The 14759-nt window shown below is 36.7% G+C and overlaps 1 protein-coding gene across 3 annotated transcripts in view; it reads right to left on the bottom strand.

Moving 5' to 3' along the window:
- Nucleotides 1-13544, bottom strand: part of LOC126876808 (neurogenic protein mastermind-like) — a 248682-nt gene extending 235138 nt beyond the window's left edge. For 2 of the 3 annotated variants that reach the window (XM_050639683.1, XM_050639690.1), the window contains exon 1: nt 12401-13542. In XM_050639683.1, the coding sequence (XP_050495640.1) occupies nt 12401-12892 (492 nt within the window). In that variant the 5' untranslated portion in view covers nt 12893-13542. Of the gene's footprint in view, nt 1-12400 lie in introns of all 3 variants that reach the window. The other variant, XM_050639678.1, reaches the window with a different exon arrangement.
- Nucleotides 13545-14759: the final 1215 nt, after the last annotated feature.

The following is a 14759-nucleotide window of genomic DNA, read 5'->3' as shown; positions in this document are numbered from 1 at the left end:
TCATTTAGTCACGACTAAACCAAGATTGAAGTTAGTCGTTGAATATATTTTTTTATAGATAAATGTCAGAAGGTAATTAAACACATGTAAAGCGTAGTATTCAATAAAGCCTTCAATAACGCAACCTACGGAGAGGAGAGAGTCGAAGCAGAAAAAGATCTTCCTGAATTTAGTTCTCTCGGGACCGAATTCTCTTGCGGTTAAGAGAAACATTTCCTTAAATCAATTATAAATAACAGCTTTTACAAAGAAGATACAATGCATTAAAATATAGAGTCAGTTACACCAAAAACAAATATTTTTATCGTTTGATACTTATTATAATTCCATAGATTGCAATCGAGTGTTAATTTCTTCAAGTTATCAGGAATATTATAGCTTTCAAGGATAATAACTATGACCACGATTTTACAAATGTCTTTCACGAAACGACTCACGCACAAAGTGCCTGTAACTGACGTAGAGGTTACTACGCGATAAAATTCGCATAGAGCTTCTGAAATAGACGTAATTTTCGTTTACATCCAGCGTGACACGATCGTGTCAACAAATACTCGGTGTCCTGAAATTATCTTCAGCCACACCGTTATGACAGCATTACAACGCGTGTACAGGTCGAAACGGCTCTCGCAAGCATCACGCTGGCTGATATAGCCTTGAGATTCTGCGAATCGAACACAAGGCAATCTGCATTTCACGAAGATAACACCTTTGAACGGTCGCGTATATTGTTGCGATTGGAACAGCGCTGGAGCGCAGATATTTCGATCGTTTACATCTACGAGTTACTATCTTTTCGTCCTTTTCTATCCACGATATCTCAACCAAATTGAGCAAGATTATGGGAATTTTAGAATTTATAATCCTTTTAAGCAATCGGTTTGTAATCTAATTTTTTTTAATAGCTAACATTGCCCGGAGAGATGTTTAATAATGTTCGGGTTTTAAAACACGATGATCAAGATACCTACACGCTGTTGCAATTGCGATTTCGTGTTGGTTCTGTTCGTAAGCTGTGTATCACGAGTGTAAATCATAAGTACGTTAGAAGGCAAAGAGGCTACAAGATAATTCTTGCGTCGAAAAGGACGTATGTAGCCATACTATTGCAAATGAAATTGGAATTCATCAAGAAATTTCCAACCCGACTCGAAAGTCAAGGATCAAGAATTCGAAGGTCAGACGTTGTGATATTTCGTAAGCTTATTCCAAAATTTCGGGTTTCCTTGACATGGAAAGGATTGCTTAAGAACAAATATTAATAATTAATCTGCATGTTGTTCTTTCGTCGAAAGTATCAAATATTTACGTGTGCCGTTTCATAAAAATTGTATAACCAGATACCATCAACTTCGACGTATCATCGAGATCTACCAAACTTATATGATCGCCATGAACAGGACATTTCTGCAACTTCCTGTTCTTATGAATACGATTAAAAAAATTGGAAATAAATAGAAATTTGTTTTGCGCTTAAAATATAACAACTTTACTTTCAATATTCTATATACCTTTGCATATGATCTGCATTTTATACACATTTCTTTACATTTCAAGTTTTCATAAACGCGGAAAAATCCTAGTCACAAACAAAAATCATGAAAGAAGAAATTACTGTAAATACATTTCCAGGCAGATCCCAAGTATCCACATCAAGATGAAACACATACTTATGAAAGAAATATACGAAAGGAAACGTGACGTTGGAACTGTCGAATCGGTACGCATGAGAACCACCGTTCCTATCCGGCCAATCGGTGAACCTGGTGCGTGACACGTGATGCAAATCATGCACATAGAAAGACGCGTCAACCTCCGCCTCCCTCCTGTGGTCCAGTATCCTTCTGTACCTTTCCTCTCGGTGTCCTGTCAACTTGTCGTCCAAGGTGAGTAGACCTATTTGGCGGAGGTGCTTCAGTCACGACCAGACCAGACCAGACCAGACGACGACGACTACGGCGGCGACCAGGTTGCAAGATCGTAGGTGGAGCAGAACCCAGTCTGGTCTCCTTCTCCCCTCTCATCCTTTCGCTTCTACCGTTTCTTCTTCATTGTTACCCGTCACACCGACGCACGGAGAGCACGAGACTCATTTTCAAGTCATTCTTTCTCTCCAGGGAACCGAGTCGATCGTCTCTCATTGGTACAATTGAACCAGCCCATCAATGAGGCTTTCCAGATAATTTACGATCTCTCAAGATCGCGCTTTGATTCGCGCGCACAGGTTAAACGAGAATTAACAAGACAGAGGAAGCAGTTAGGCTAAAATGTGATAGTTTGGGAATATTTTTGGGTTGAAAAATTGGGGAGAGTTTACGTGAGAATCATTAGGATGATCGACTCTTTCTTAGAACTCGTTTCTTCTCTAGAAATTGGAAGGAAATAAAAAAATGTTATGCGGTTAAGTTGTCTATCTGACATGCGGTCATCCCGTGTTCTTATTATCATAAACACATGATAAGGGTATTTTTAACAAAATAATCTTTCCTCCAATTTTACTGCAAAATTAATGCCTCGTATATCTAGAAGAGTAATTTTACAAAGTTACTTACAACAATGTTACCAAGAAGATATTAACGTGATCCATGGTTTGAAATAGTCTATAAACATAATTTAATGTCTTCCTATTTATTCGCATACTTCTCTAAAGTAATATGTTTTGTCATAAAAGTTGCTACTGGCTGATTATAAATATTCTAGTATAACGTTGACGAAAATAAAATTTATTTTAACAAAACTGACTCTTTTATATTCCGATATACTTCTCCAAGGCAATATAATGTACGTCTGATAACATCCAACAATATGAACCATACAAGTCAAAGTCTTCTACAAGATCTTACGACGATCTTACAAGCTTGATCGAACTCTGATTTTCTACTTGTAAATTCACTAGTTTTATTAGTAAATCATTATACAAGAGGCTAGAAAATCCATCTATCCAGAGATTCAGAGAAGAACGACGATGCTCAAGGATCGATGTTCATGGTTTGATTATGTTTGCAATGAAGGGAAAGGAATTGGAGGAACGATGCAGACGGCTGACACGATACTCCTAAATTGTCAGTGGGCGTTTGACTAATAGATTGCAATAAGAGTTGTCGAGCCAGTGTAATGACAACACCGTAACGAATGTTGAGTTCTCGATCGCTTACGAAGAAAGGAGAGGCTTGAAACCGCGGTGGCAAAGAATCATTAACTTCTGTCTTTCTTTTAACCGATTGTGTCACATTATTTTTCGTGTACTTTTTTGTTATTCCTCCTTAGAATGATGTATTTGTGTGTTTGCCTTTTAGATAAACAAAATTTAAAGATTGTTTAAAAAGTAAAATCTTCAAAAGATATTAATAAATTTACCATCTTTCTAAAAACTTTTCATCGCATAAGTCAAACACAGTTTCATTTATCCATTTGTAAGAATTTTCTACTAAGTTCCTGTTACTCCTTTTCTTCTCCGTTCCATTTCATTTAGTCAATGAATTTGATGTCACTTATTACGTTCTTTTATTATATAATTTTACAAATCATCCGTTAAATCATATTTGTATTAAAATTATACTTCGCTATACTATATTATTATTATCATTCTTATTATATCCATTCGATCATACCAAGAACTATGTACATAATAGGGACAGAAGGATTGATAGTAAATATACTTCGACATTGTACGCGTATAAAGACAGGACGATAACAATTTACAGCGAAAGTCGTTCCGATCGCTGTTTGAAATAGTCACTGGAAAACGAAATTTATTTCAGCATTCCAACTTATTAAAAACAATTTTGAAGATAAAGCAATAGATGAGCAATCATAAAAAGTTTCTTCTACTAAAATATTTTAATCGCGCTCAATTGAGTTATTATTATTACCAAATTCCCAAATTTTATCATACTACACTATTACCAAAATTCTTCATCGTATTGTACACACTGTCATTTGCAATGAAGTATTATAGGCAAAATTCTGGAAAATATTGAAGTAACAGGACTCTTTATCCGGTCCTACAAGAAAAGAGTTAAGAAAGGGAAACAAGAATCCACAAAAACAGAACATCGTTAGACGGATGAAGGAAATCGTAATTTCACAAAAAGGTGCTCGAATCCGACGACCGCGTGCGCAAAATGTGCGTGAATCGAGTACCACTGTGTCTGATCCCGTCAGTCTCGGCCGTTCAGCACGTGAGTCACTGGCGAGGTAGAGTCGGATAACAACGAACTCGAACAAATAACCTCGAATCCTTTTCGCATTACCGACTCGCCGAGGACGCGTAATACCGGCTAACTACTTACATATAAACATGAACGCAGTTGAGCATCGATGCCATCGATCCCACCAAACCTATTTCTCAGGATGCGCTCTCTGGCACGTGTCATTTCTGTCGTTAGATGAGCTTGAATAAAGATGAACGCGAACGAATAATGGTAAAGTGATTCCAACGGCACGGTGTAAACACGGGAAAGACTACCGTTGCTGGCGAGGTTATATGGAGTGAAACAAATTAATTCCATAGTTTTTCTTTCGTTTCTTTTGCTTCTAAGTATTTCGTTGGATATTAGTTGTTGATGATTTGTTATGTTTGGTAGAAAAATAAGTTCCTGGTAAAGAAGACTATTTTGAAGGCACGTTGAACGATATTTGAAAGACAGTGAATATTTGACAGAAGCGAAAAATAAACTTCTTAACGTATTCACCCGATTAAATTTTAAACATAATTTAAAATTTACCAGAGTTGAGGATTTCGTAACTCTTATTAACATTTCTACACACTACTCTACATCGACAAGAATCTAGATATTTATGAGCGGTAACGTAAATCGATATTTTATTACCAGATAATTATACGAAACGTCAACGTTAATTAATAATCCACCAAACAAATAAATCATTTAATTTCTAATAAAAACAAGTACAATCGCGTATAATTATTTCAGAGAACTTTTTTCCCTCGTGCTCATTATCCCAACTAATAACCGCATTTATAAAAATCTTCTTAAACCTTCCTTATATTATTCTTATTGTTCATACTGAATATAACGTTATAAAATCATTAAACATAATTCGGTAATTAGAATGTAGCAACTTACAATGCGTTAACTTCATTACCAATAATCAATTCCCTATTACATCTCAATTTAAATGCGTTAACCTAGCCAAACGTAACGTTTGTCTTAATGTAACTTCTCTTCTCTGAATGAGACGCGTTACTTCAATTGGACTCGTAATTCGTCACTTTCACGCAAGTGTATTGCAACGTCCAAATTCGTCAAGCAAATCGGAAACACGTGGCACCGTGGGTAAAAGAAGAACGAAGGAAAGGGAACGCTGAAAAGGACGACGAAGACTCGCGAAGAATCTGGTTCACCGCAGTCAACTTCCAACGGAAATCGCGATTCCCACAGCTTTCCCCGCGTTGCGGTCTGCGAGTATGGGCCGCTCATGCTACTTCATTGTTAGCCAGTGTAATACAGCCGCGACGCCATTATTATGAATGAGCGAAACAACCGCGTCGCTATATAATCTGGCAAGATACGTACGCGACTGCAAAGCCGTGTGGGTCAATTTATACAATGCCAATTCTAAATCAAGGGATGCTTAATGGATTTAGAATTAAGTAAAACAAGAACAAATAAATTAAGGAGTCTCAATAAGGAGTTAACAACAAGTTAAGCAGATTGAAAAAGGACCTATAGGTTTGTGGTAAATATACAGGGTGGTTGGTAACTGGTGGTACAAACGGAAAGGGGGTGATTCTACGCGAAAAAAGAAGTCGAAAATATAGAATAAAAAATTTTTTTTTAATTTTTCCATCGAAACAACGATCTACAGTGAGATCCGTTATAACAAGATGTGATAAAGTGCACGCGTACCGAGCGAAAATTCAAAGTCGATTTTCTCGAAAACAAAGCCTTAAACGAAAAATTTTTATTCTATATTTTCGACTTTTTTTTTCGCGTAGAATCACCCCCTTTCCGCTTGTACAAACAGTTGCCAACCACCCTGTATATATAAATGCATATTGATTAATAAAATATAGTAGTAGTAATACAAACTATCGAAGTGTGTTTTGTACTTGCCTCCATTAGGTAAATCGTGATAACAATTACCCAGGCTATATCTTCAAACTACTACTTTCCATTCTATTCACTTCATATTTTCTATCGCCACTATAAAGAGATAATATGTTTGCCACGCCGCAGTACACGAAACTGTTCTTAAACTTTCTACTTCCCTCATTATCGTTACATAATAGAATTATGTAAAGAATTCAAGAATCATCAACGATGACCAAGAATCAGTCTGATACTCGATAATAATAATTTTCTAATTGATAAGAAAATTGAATTACAAAAAGGATGTATCTAGAAAATTATTATTATTGTTTCAGAATTAATTCACAGTAGCACGTGTGAGTAGACTTTTATCCTAACCATCTCCATCAAGGTCAAACCAGGCTCCATTCCAAGAATAAAAAAATTATGAATATCATGCTACCTCTGTATATCGAAAATCGCGAGAGAAAGAAGTCGCATATTGAACGTTGTTAACAGTTCGATAGAAGATAAGGTAGACAAGAACTCGGTGAAAGTAGCATATGTGTATTAATAAAATCAAAAGTTGCGTGAAGAGCCAGACACGGATCTGCGCAATAATGTAACGCAGATAAAAGGAATGATTAATTTCAGTTGAAAATTGTGCGACCTGATAACAGTGAAAAGAGACCCATCGTAATCTACGTCGCGCGTCGTGACGAATTATCAACATCCGATGGCGGACGTATATCGTTAGAGTACTCAAAAATGTGAAAACATCGCATTGATGCAACCTGTGCAAACAATAATAGCAGATCTGGTGGAATAAGAATTTCAATTTCAATGTATAATTTAGATGTTTTAGTAATCTACAAATTCTACGCGAATTTCATGTATTTCTGTCCCAGTAAACCCGGAAGCGAAGTGAAAAGAAGAGACAAAAGCTCAATTATTAATATAACAGGTAGCGTGCTGGGTTGCTGTCTTTACAATCTTCACACATCTTAATTTCCTTTTAGTTTTAAATATCCTAGAATCGAATTTGTTGTACATTGAAAAAAAGCAATTTGTAATATAAGCACTTGTTATTAATAAAGATACTTAATTTGCCTCTATTTCCCATTTTATTCTATTAGGGGATTTCTTTTCATATAAATATCTTATTTCAAACTTTCCTATTATGTGTTTTAGAAACGATAGACAAAATATATTTATTTGAATCTCAAATGTGTAATCTTAAGTGTTTCACTTAACTGTAAATTTTCCCATATAATATTTTATCCAGATTTAAAAAGTCGCACACGTCGCCGAGTTGGTAAACCTCTTTTATTTATCCTGCTATAAATAATAGTTTGCTTTCACGTTTTACGGGACGAGGTTCGTTTAATTAACGAACAACGCGTACACACACACACTGAATGTTTTGAACTTTCACAAGTCGATATACAGTTTCTCACTTACCTTTCTGCATACCCCTCTCTCTTTTAATTTAGTCTATCATCCAGCTAATCGACCAATTAAACACGAAGCTAATAAAAGTTTCGTGCGACGACTATTTTAACCGTCAGCTTTTCCCTCGATACAATCGGTTCGGGCGTGAGGACGCTTGTCACGTAATACGTGCATAGTGCATACACAAGCGATAACCGTCCGATCTATTCTGGAAACATGGATTTGCATCCGTATTTTTGCACGCTGTGCAAATTTTTCTCGTTCTAACCCTACGTTGGAATCGTTGATTCATTATTGGTGATCGCTAGATTGCGGATATTTACGGATAGGTATAATTAACGATAAAATCATTGACAACTATAGGACTTGAAATAAATGAATCAAAATGAACGCTATACGAAAGGAATGCAAGGAAAACGAAGTTTTTACTTATACGTATTACAGAGAATGCTTGAAATATTTAAGAAACGCATCGCTGTGAATTTATAAAATTTCTATGGAAAATTACAAATTGATTATTCTAACTATTTTGGTATATAGTTTTAGTGGCAAAGAAATAGTTTTCAACCAGAAAATTAAAATGAAATATTGTAAAATTAAAAGCAACTTAATCTCAACTATTATGGGTTTATAAACTAACTTTATCAATTAAGGATTAAACGCTTTCTTTTATCCTAACGCGAATAACCTTGACTGAAAACGATTGTCAGAAACTAGTTGTAAAACGACGAAGAAATTTGATGAACAAAGATCAGTTCTTTCACGTGGATAAGAAATAACATTGCGTCAATGCGCATTTGTATAAACGGTTGATATACTTATCGTCGCTTATCGTCTCTGTAAATAGCGTGCCGATGTATTTTTGGTTTCGCTTTAATTTAGATGCGATCAAACGTTTTGTATTTCGACCGTTCAGTTTAAAGAATATTCTCTTATTTCAAGTTAATCAATTTCTTATGCCGATAGCTGGATTGCGTGTAAAAATCTTTTAGATAATAATACGAATTAGAAAATCTTGAACTGATTTTATTAGACAGATCGTATAAACACTCGAGCAATACTAATACTTGAGAATCGATAGAGTATATTTTATCAAATGGACTCGAGTATACGATTACTCGATTATTACTTTTATTAGCTTGGTAACCTGAGACGAATTCGAAGAAATGAAAAATTACTTTACGGATTGATACTGAATACATTCGTGATTTTTATGTTGCAGTAAAATCAATTAATGGAGTTTATTATTGAAATACAATCCTATAGATTTATATTGGTTATTCGATTAAATAAATATATCTAACGCCAAATAAATGAACTTAATTTTTCCAATAAAATCGATAAATAAAGAATATGAAGGAAGTAAGAAACGAAATATTCATTGACACAAAACTTCAAAAAAATTATGCTTCGTTAACATAGCATTAGTTTCACGTGTTTAATAAATAAATTATAAGAGAATCAGTAGAACGAAGTACTCTCTGACATAAAATTTTTGTGAATTTGTATTGAATATCGATTGATACATTAAACAAATTATTTTGTCGAACCAGTTAAGAAAATAAAGGAACTAATGAAATAAATGTTTCCAAGTCTGTATCAAATAATTGAATCTATACTCGATGGATATTTGATTGATTGCAATTAAATTTTTGTATTGGAATAAAATGGGGGAATGAAGTATCAAGGAGATCTCGAAAGAGAATTCTATGAATTTGTATTTAACTTATCACAGATGTTAAATATAACACAGAAAGATTATAGTATTTATATCTAAGTTGTAAGAGTTGTACTCGAGACTGATTGAAATTCAAAATGTATTTACTCGAAACTAGAACGCACAAATCTCATGGGCAAGATAACCAAATCAGCGAAGATTTATAACCAACATCCTATCTATCCAACTAACGAGATGTTACCACTAGCATTAATATGCGATCAACCATCAGATAATGATAATGAATTGTCAGTGTTCAAATACTCATCATACCTTGGCATACCTTTACAAAGCACAGACAACTTAAAACTTAAATTTAATCTTCCGATTTATATAACCAAATGAAATATCCTAATAAATTGATACTATATGTGTGTGGCTATTCAATTATTAATTTACTTAAAACTTTGTTGAAGTTGAAATTGAAGTTTTACAAATAAATCAATATCTTTTTTACTTAAGCAATAAATCAAATACCGTGTTTGATAATTACTAAACCAACTAAAACTTTTCATTCTTCATTTTTTCCAATTAATTCTTGGAAAATTGAGCAAGATGAGTTAACGAGCCAAACATGTCCCCCTCGCAAAATTATAATTCTCTATACTATAGTCTCGTTTCCATTGAAATCAAATATTAGCAACACATACATAAAACCTAGAACTACAGCATAATTTTATAATTAAAAAGATACGATATAAGCGCATACTTCATCTCCTACTTCTTACAGAATAATATCGAAGGTGATAAAGGAAGAAAGTGGGTGTAAACATTGCGAATTAAAAAAAGGACAAAGAAAACGAAAAATGTAGAAAGAACATTTGCACCTCGTTGTAGGAAAGGTTGACAGCAAGCTCTGTGAAGGTCGGAATAAACGCATCGCGTATAAGTTCGTGACAATGACGTTATACGTACCGGCGTAGAACGCCCCTGCATTGACGTAAATCCAAGGTTAATATGGGACGTCTCGAATCGAACGCCTACAGGTAAGCGACGTAGGTAGAGAGCCCACGATTTAACGATACTTTGTGCACATCCACCTGTTTCGAATCGCTTTTTAGACGGCACAAACGACTGATATTATCGAGAAAATAAAGGGCGCCTGGTAGAGAAATATTTTTCCGTGGAAAATATGACGAACTAGCAATTTAAAATATTGCCTTCATTCGTACAGTATATATCTGTATATTTAGGAATTGTATTATGGTATATCTAATTAAACCTCTGAGAATGTGATGTGATTATAAGAAATGGGGATTTACGTATGTGTTAATAAACGAGGATATAAGCTTTTCATATTAGCTAAATTTCTTAATTTAAAAATAATTTAGTATAACCTTTCGTAAATTAAATAACTGAAGCAAGTAACTGCAAGGAACTGATATCTGTTACGTCAATCATACGGAAATAGAACACAATTTAACGGTTCATAATAAAAAAGTTATTCTACTGTTTAAAGATTGCTTCGAAAAAAATATGTATTCGTTGTTAACCCACGCAACGTTGGAAAAAGCAGTTAAAGTAAGGTCAGGTTTTATCGATACGGGATAGCAACATTTTAGTTGCACTTCATAAAGCAAAGCTTGTAAGATTTATTTTCTTTTTTGTTAGATATTCATGAAATAACTACGCCATTTTCGAAACATATTTCTCGCGATAAACGATTCGGAAAATAAACCGATATTTTTCTAACTTGTTAAATACTCGAGCTTTAAAAAATATCGGACTTTAACGCTTGTTGACTCGCAAGCGTTGTATTGAACTTTGCAAGATGTTTGCAAGATTTATCTTTTATCAGATATTTCCCGGACTTATTGACTTATACTTTTGAAATGATTAAGTGTTAAAAATAATATTAAAAAAGCAAGAAACAGTCTAAGTTCATGAGTCGGTGATACTGCGAGTGGACAGTTTCGATATTTTTCGAACTTCTTCTTGTTTTTCTAAGTTAGTAGCTTTATTAAGAATTACACATAGAAAAAGAAATTTCAAGCTACATGAATTGTTATAATTTGTACCAGGGTTTACCTGTTATAAATTGGAAAATTATATTGGAAAAATATACAGTTATGTATACTGAATGAAACAGAGGATAGATTTTAGATTATTCACAAGAATGAATTGAATTTTATGTACGAGTGGCATTTGCATATGATTGTATGTGCTACACGTAATTGCTAAATTATGCTTTTAATTGAATGACTCGTGTGTTCGAAACCTAATATAGAACAGCAGCAGCAATCAACAGTTTGAATGTTTTCTAACACGAGTGTATTCGAAAATCAACTTCTACTTGTATATTAACGGATATTATAATGTAAAAAAATAAAAGACTTGTAGATAAAACAATATCCTAGATTATAATCGCCAATAAAAAATTACGCGACCTTAAGAGACTCTAACCTTTCAGAAATATTTGTCAAATTGCCAGGGAATATTCCGAAAATTCGGTGAGCAAAACATTGCAAATATTATCAGTGCACGGTAACAGTTCATCGAGTGCTTTGTAAATGAAACTTGGTAGGATAGGTGTAAAGAGCATGGTATTTCATTACGCCCGCGCTTCGATTCCAAACCTGTGTAGTAGAATCTTGACCCGGCAAGTTGCCGAGTGCCGCTTACTCGCTATATACATACTACACAGTTTAGATGTTCTCAATCGCGTGACCCTCGACGATTGCGTTTCTGGATCGTGCACGCGCGCGCGCCTACATATTTGCACGATACACATCGTAACTATGAAGAAAGAGGAACGCTCCTCGATCGTAAATGTCCGAGCCTGCTTCATTTTCGACGAGAAAATTTGTAACGTATATCATCGATAATTTACGATGATCGTTAACAGCCGATTATCGCGATGTTTGGAGTGGAACTCAAATCGTTCCGGATGAGTAAACACAATAGCACCGACGATACAATCCGTCGTCCCCGTCATCGTGTACGCGAAGCGTCATTAATCTTGCCCGTCGGTAGACGGAAGCGAGTGCACAAAATAACAAGGTCACGCGCGCGAAAGAGAAGAACATGCGATAAGAAGTTTGGAAGAAGAGGAAGGTTGACGACCGGCATGTACTTATGAAAGCGCGCGCGCGCACGCTCGCACCAGCGCGAGCACCTACGCTAGAACTCTGTAAACGCGCGCGACGTGGAACTCGAACGGGAGACAGACGAAAGCCAACAAGTAGAGTAAATGACTCACCACGTGAACGCTGGAGAGACCGACCGGCTCGCTTTGCTTCTTGTCCGTTTTCTTTACTTGTCGTTTCGCCTTACTCTCGAGGAAACGTTGTTTCAGCACCAGTGTGTCCTGAATATTCTGTTCGCACAAACCGTTGAAGCTTTGATCGAATCTCGGTATACAATCGGTCTGTCTACGCCGATAACTTTCGATCCTACGTCTGAGGCGATCCACAACCGCCTGTCTCTTGGGGGTGAGTACTTCACCCATGCCAGGTGCTTGACCCATTTGTTGCTGCAACTGCAGCTGTTGACTTGTTATATTCAACTGACCGGCCGCGTTCAAATCGTGAATCCCGGCTGATTGGGCTAGAACGGTGTTCTGAAGATTGTTTACGTTATTGGCGTTATTAGTATTGGTATTAGCCTGGCCCACGCAGACCGAGATTGGGCCAGGCGCAGTGCCGGGGGGGCCTTGCGGGGGCTGGCGGGGCAGGAGCCCCCCGGCCTCCATACAGCCCCCTAAATCCACTGCAGGGTAAGCCAGCTCAGTGAGAACCTCTGCTACCGAAGCGCCTGACGCACGCTACTGCTACTGCTGCGACCTCGTCTCCCGCCGTTGCCCTCCAGCCGGGCATCCTCTGCCACCCTGCCAATGTGACGATCCTCAACTTCCGGTCAAGACGCATTTGGAATATGTCGTCGCGTCGTTCGCGCCTCGACACCGCTGCACCGCGCGCTTAACTTCGTCCTGTCTTGTATAAACAACAACGCCGGTTATACTTTTCAACGATGTACCAAGCTTCGCGTCGATTGTCCGATCGTTTCACGGTTTCACTCAATTCGATACGTTCGATAGTATATAGCGTATAGCACGCACGGCCGATACACATAAGACACACGATATCACTCAATGTATAAATCCTCGTTGATATTGTCGTTCGATACGCACTCACGGTCCTTCGACAATTTGCTTTTTCATCAAACGATTAATCGCGAAGCTGAATGATAAAGCAACACACTATAAACAAAGTTCGTCACGTTTCACATTCCATGTGAAAGAAGTTTTCGAACTGTCACTGTTGACGAGACGCGCGCGAAGATTCGACAGTAGGACGGAACGTTCACCGCGCGCGACTAAGTTCAGGGCCTGGGAAGTCCGTGTATACAAGAGGCGCCCAAATTGCCACGCCATCTGATAGTGATCTTTACAACTAAGCGTAGTTGGCGCCACGTATGAAATTCATACTTTCTTAGATTCTGTTCAATACCAACTATGAGCGTTTATCGGTTACGAGATTGTGTTTTTATGTTTTTATATAATGTTTTCTTCGATGATAAATATATTTAACAAGAAAATACTACAAATTTACTGAAATTAGAGTATGATGTCCCGTGATATATATTTACAATTAATATACTGTTATATACATATATGATTATTTATATTATCCGGTCTAAAATGTATGCACGAAGGAATATGAAGTATTCTAGTTACTGAATCCTGTCTAGAAAATTGAAATAGAATGTTAACGAAAACATCTAATTAATAATAAACAAATATATTCTAAGCTTTTTTATCATTTACAAGTTAATAATCAATTTGCATAACCTTCTCAAATAAAAAGGGGCAGATAAGATACAAATTACCTCATTTCATAATTTACACAAAAACATATCCAAACTCACAGAAAATGGAACTGCTCTACGATTTACTGAAATGATAATCGATACAACACAACGTGTGAAGCAGCAGAAAAATCAACATGTATTGTTCCTTGCATACATGCAGAAATATGTCTCCAATGCCCTCTTTAGTTGCTAAAGTTTAAGTACAATCTTTCAATAAGAAGCTCTCTCTAACCGTTTTCTCTCTCTCTTTTCGTTCTTTGTCTCTTTCACTCTCTCTTTCTCATAGCGTCGCACGTCCACCCGAGAGACGGGAAGCAAGATCGTAGTGGGAGTATGGGACAAGCTTTTCGCGGGGTAATATCAGCTCTGGTTCGCGGATCAGGCACACGCTTTACCAACGAAAGACTTTCTTGCGCGAGGAGGCCGGTGTGCGAGCGTTCTACTGTCCCTACCGACCATGAGGAACAGTATATACGGTATTACACGGAAAACAGCAGCGTATGCCGCGTGCGCTGAATCTTTCGATTGTCCCGGAGCGTCGTCGAGTGCACGTTGGACGTCACAACAGGTAGTTGAGCGAGGGCAGCGTGCTGCGGCCTCTGTAGAAAGAAAGGAAAAGACTGGGAGAGCGAGCGAGAGATCGATAGATCGGCACGAGTGTGCTGGAAAAAGAAAACACGCCAATGGAAGGGGAAATGGTAGGAGAAGTAGGAGAAGTAGAAGGAAGGCGGCCGAGTGAGATATGCTAG

The sequence above is a fragment of the Bombus huntii genome, chromosome 2, assembly GCF_024542735.1.
Source record: "Bombus huntii isolate Logan2020A chromosome 2, iyBomHunt1.1, whole genome shotgun sequence".
NCBI lineage: Eukaryota > Metazoa > Arthropoda > Insecta > Hymenoptera > Apidae > Bombus > Bombus huntii.
This window is presented reverse-complemented; position numbering and strand designations above follow the sequence as displayed.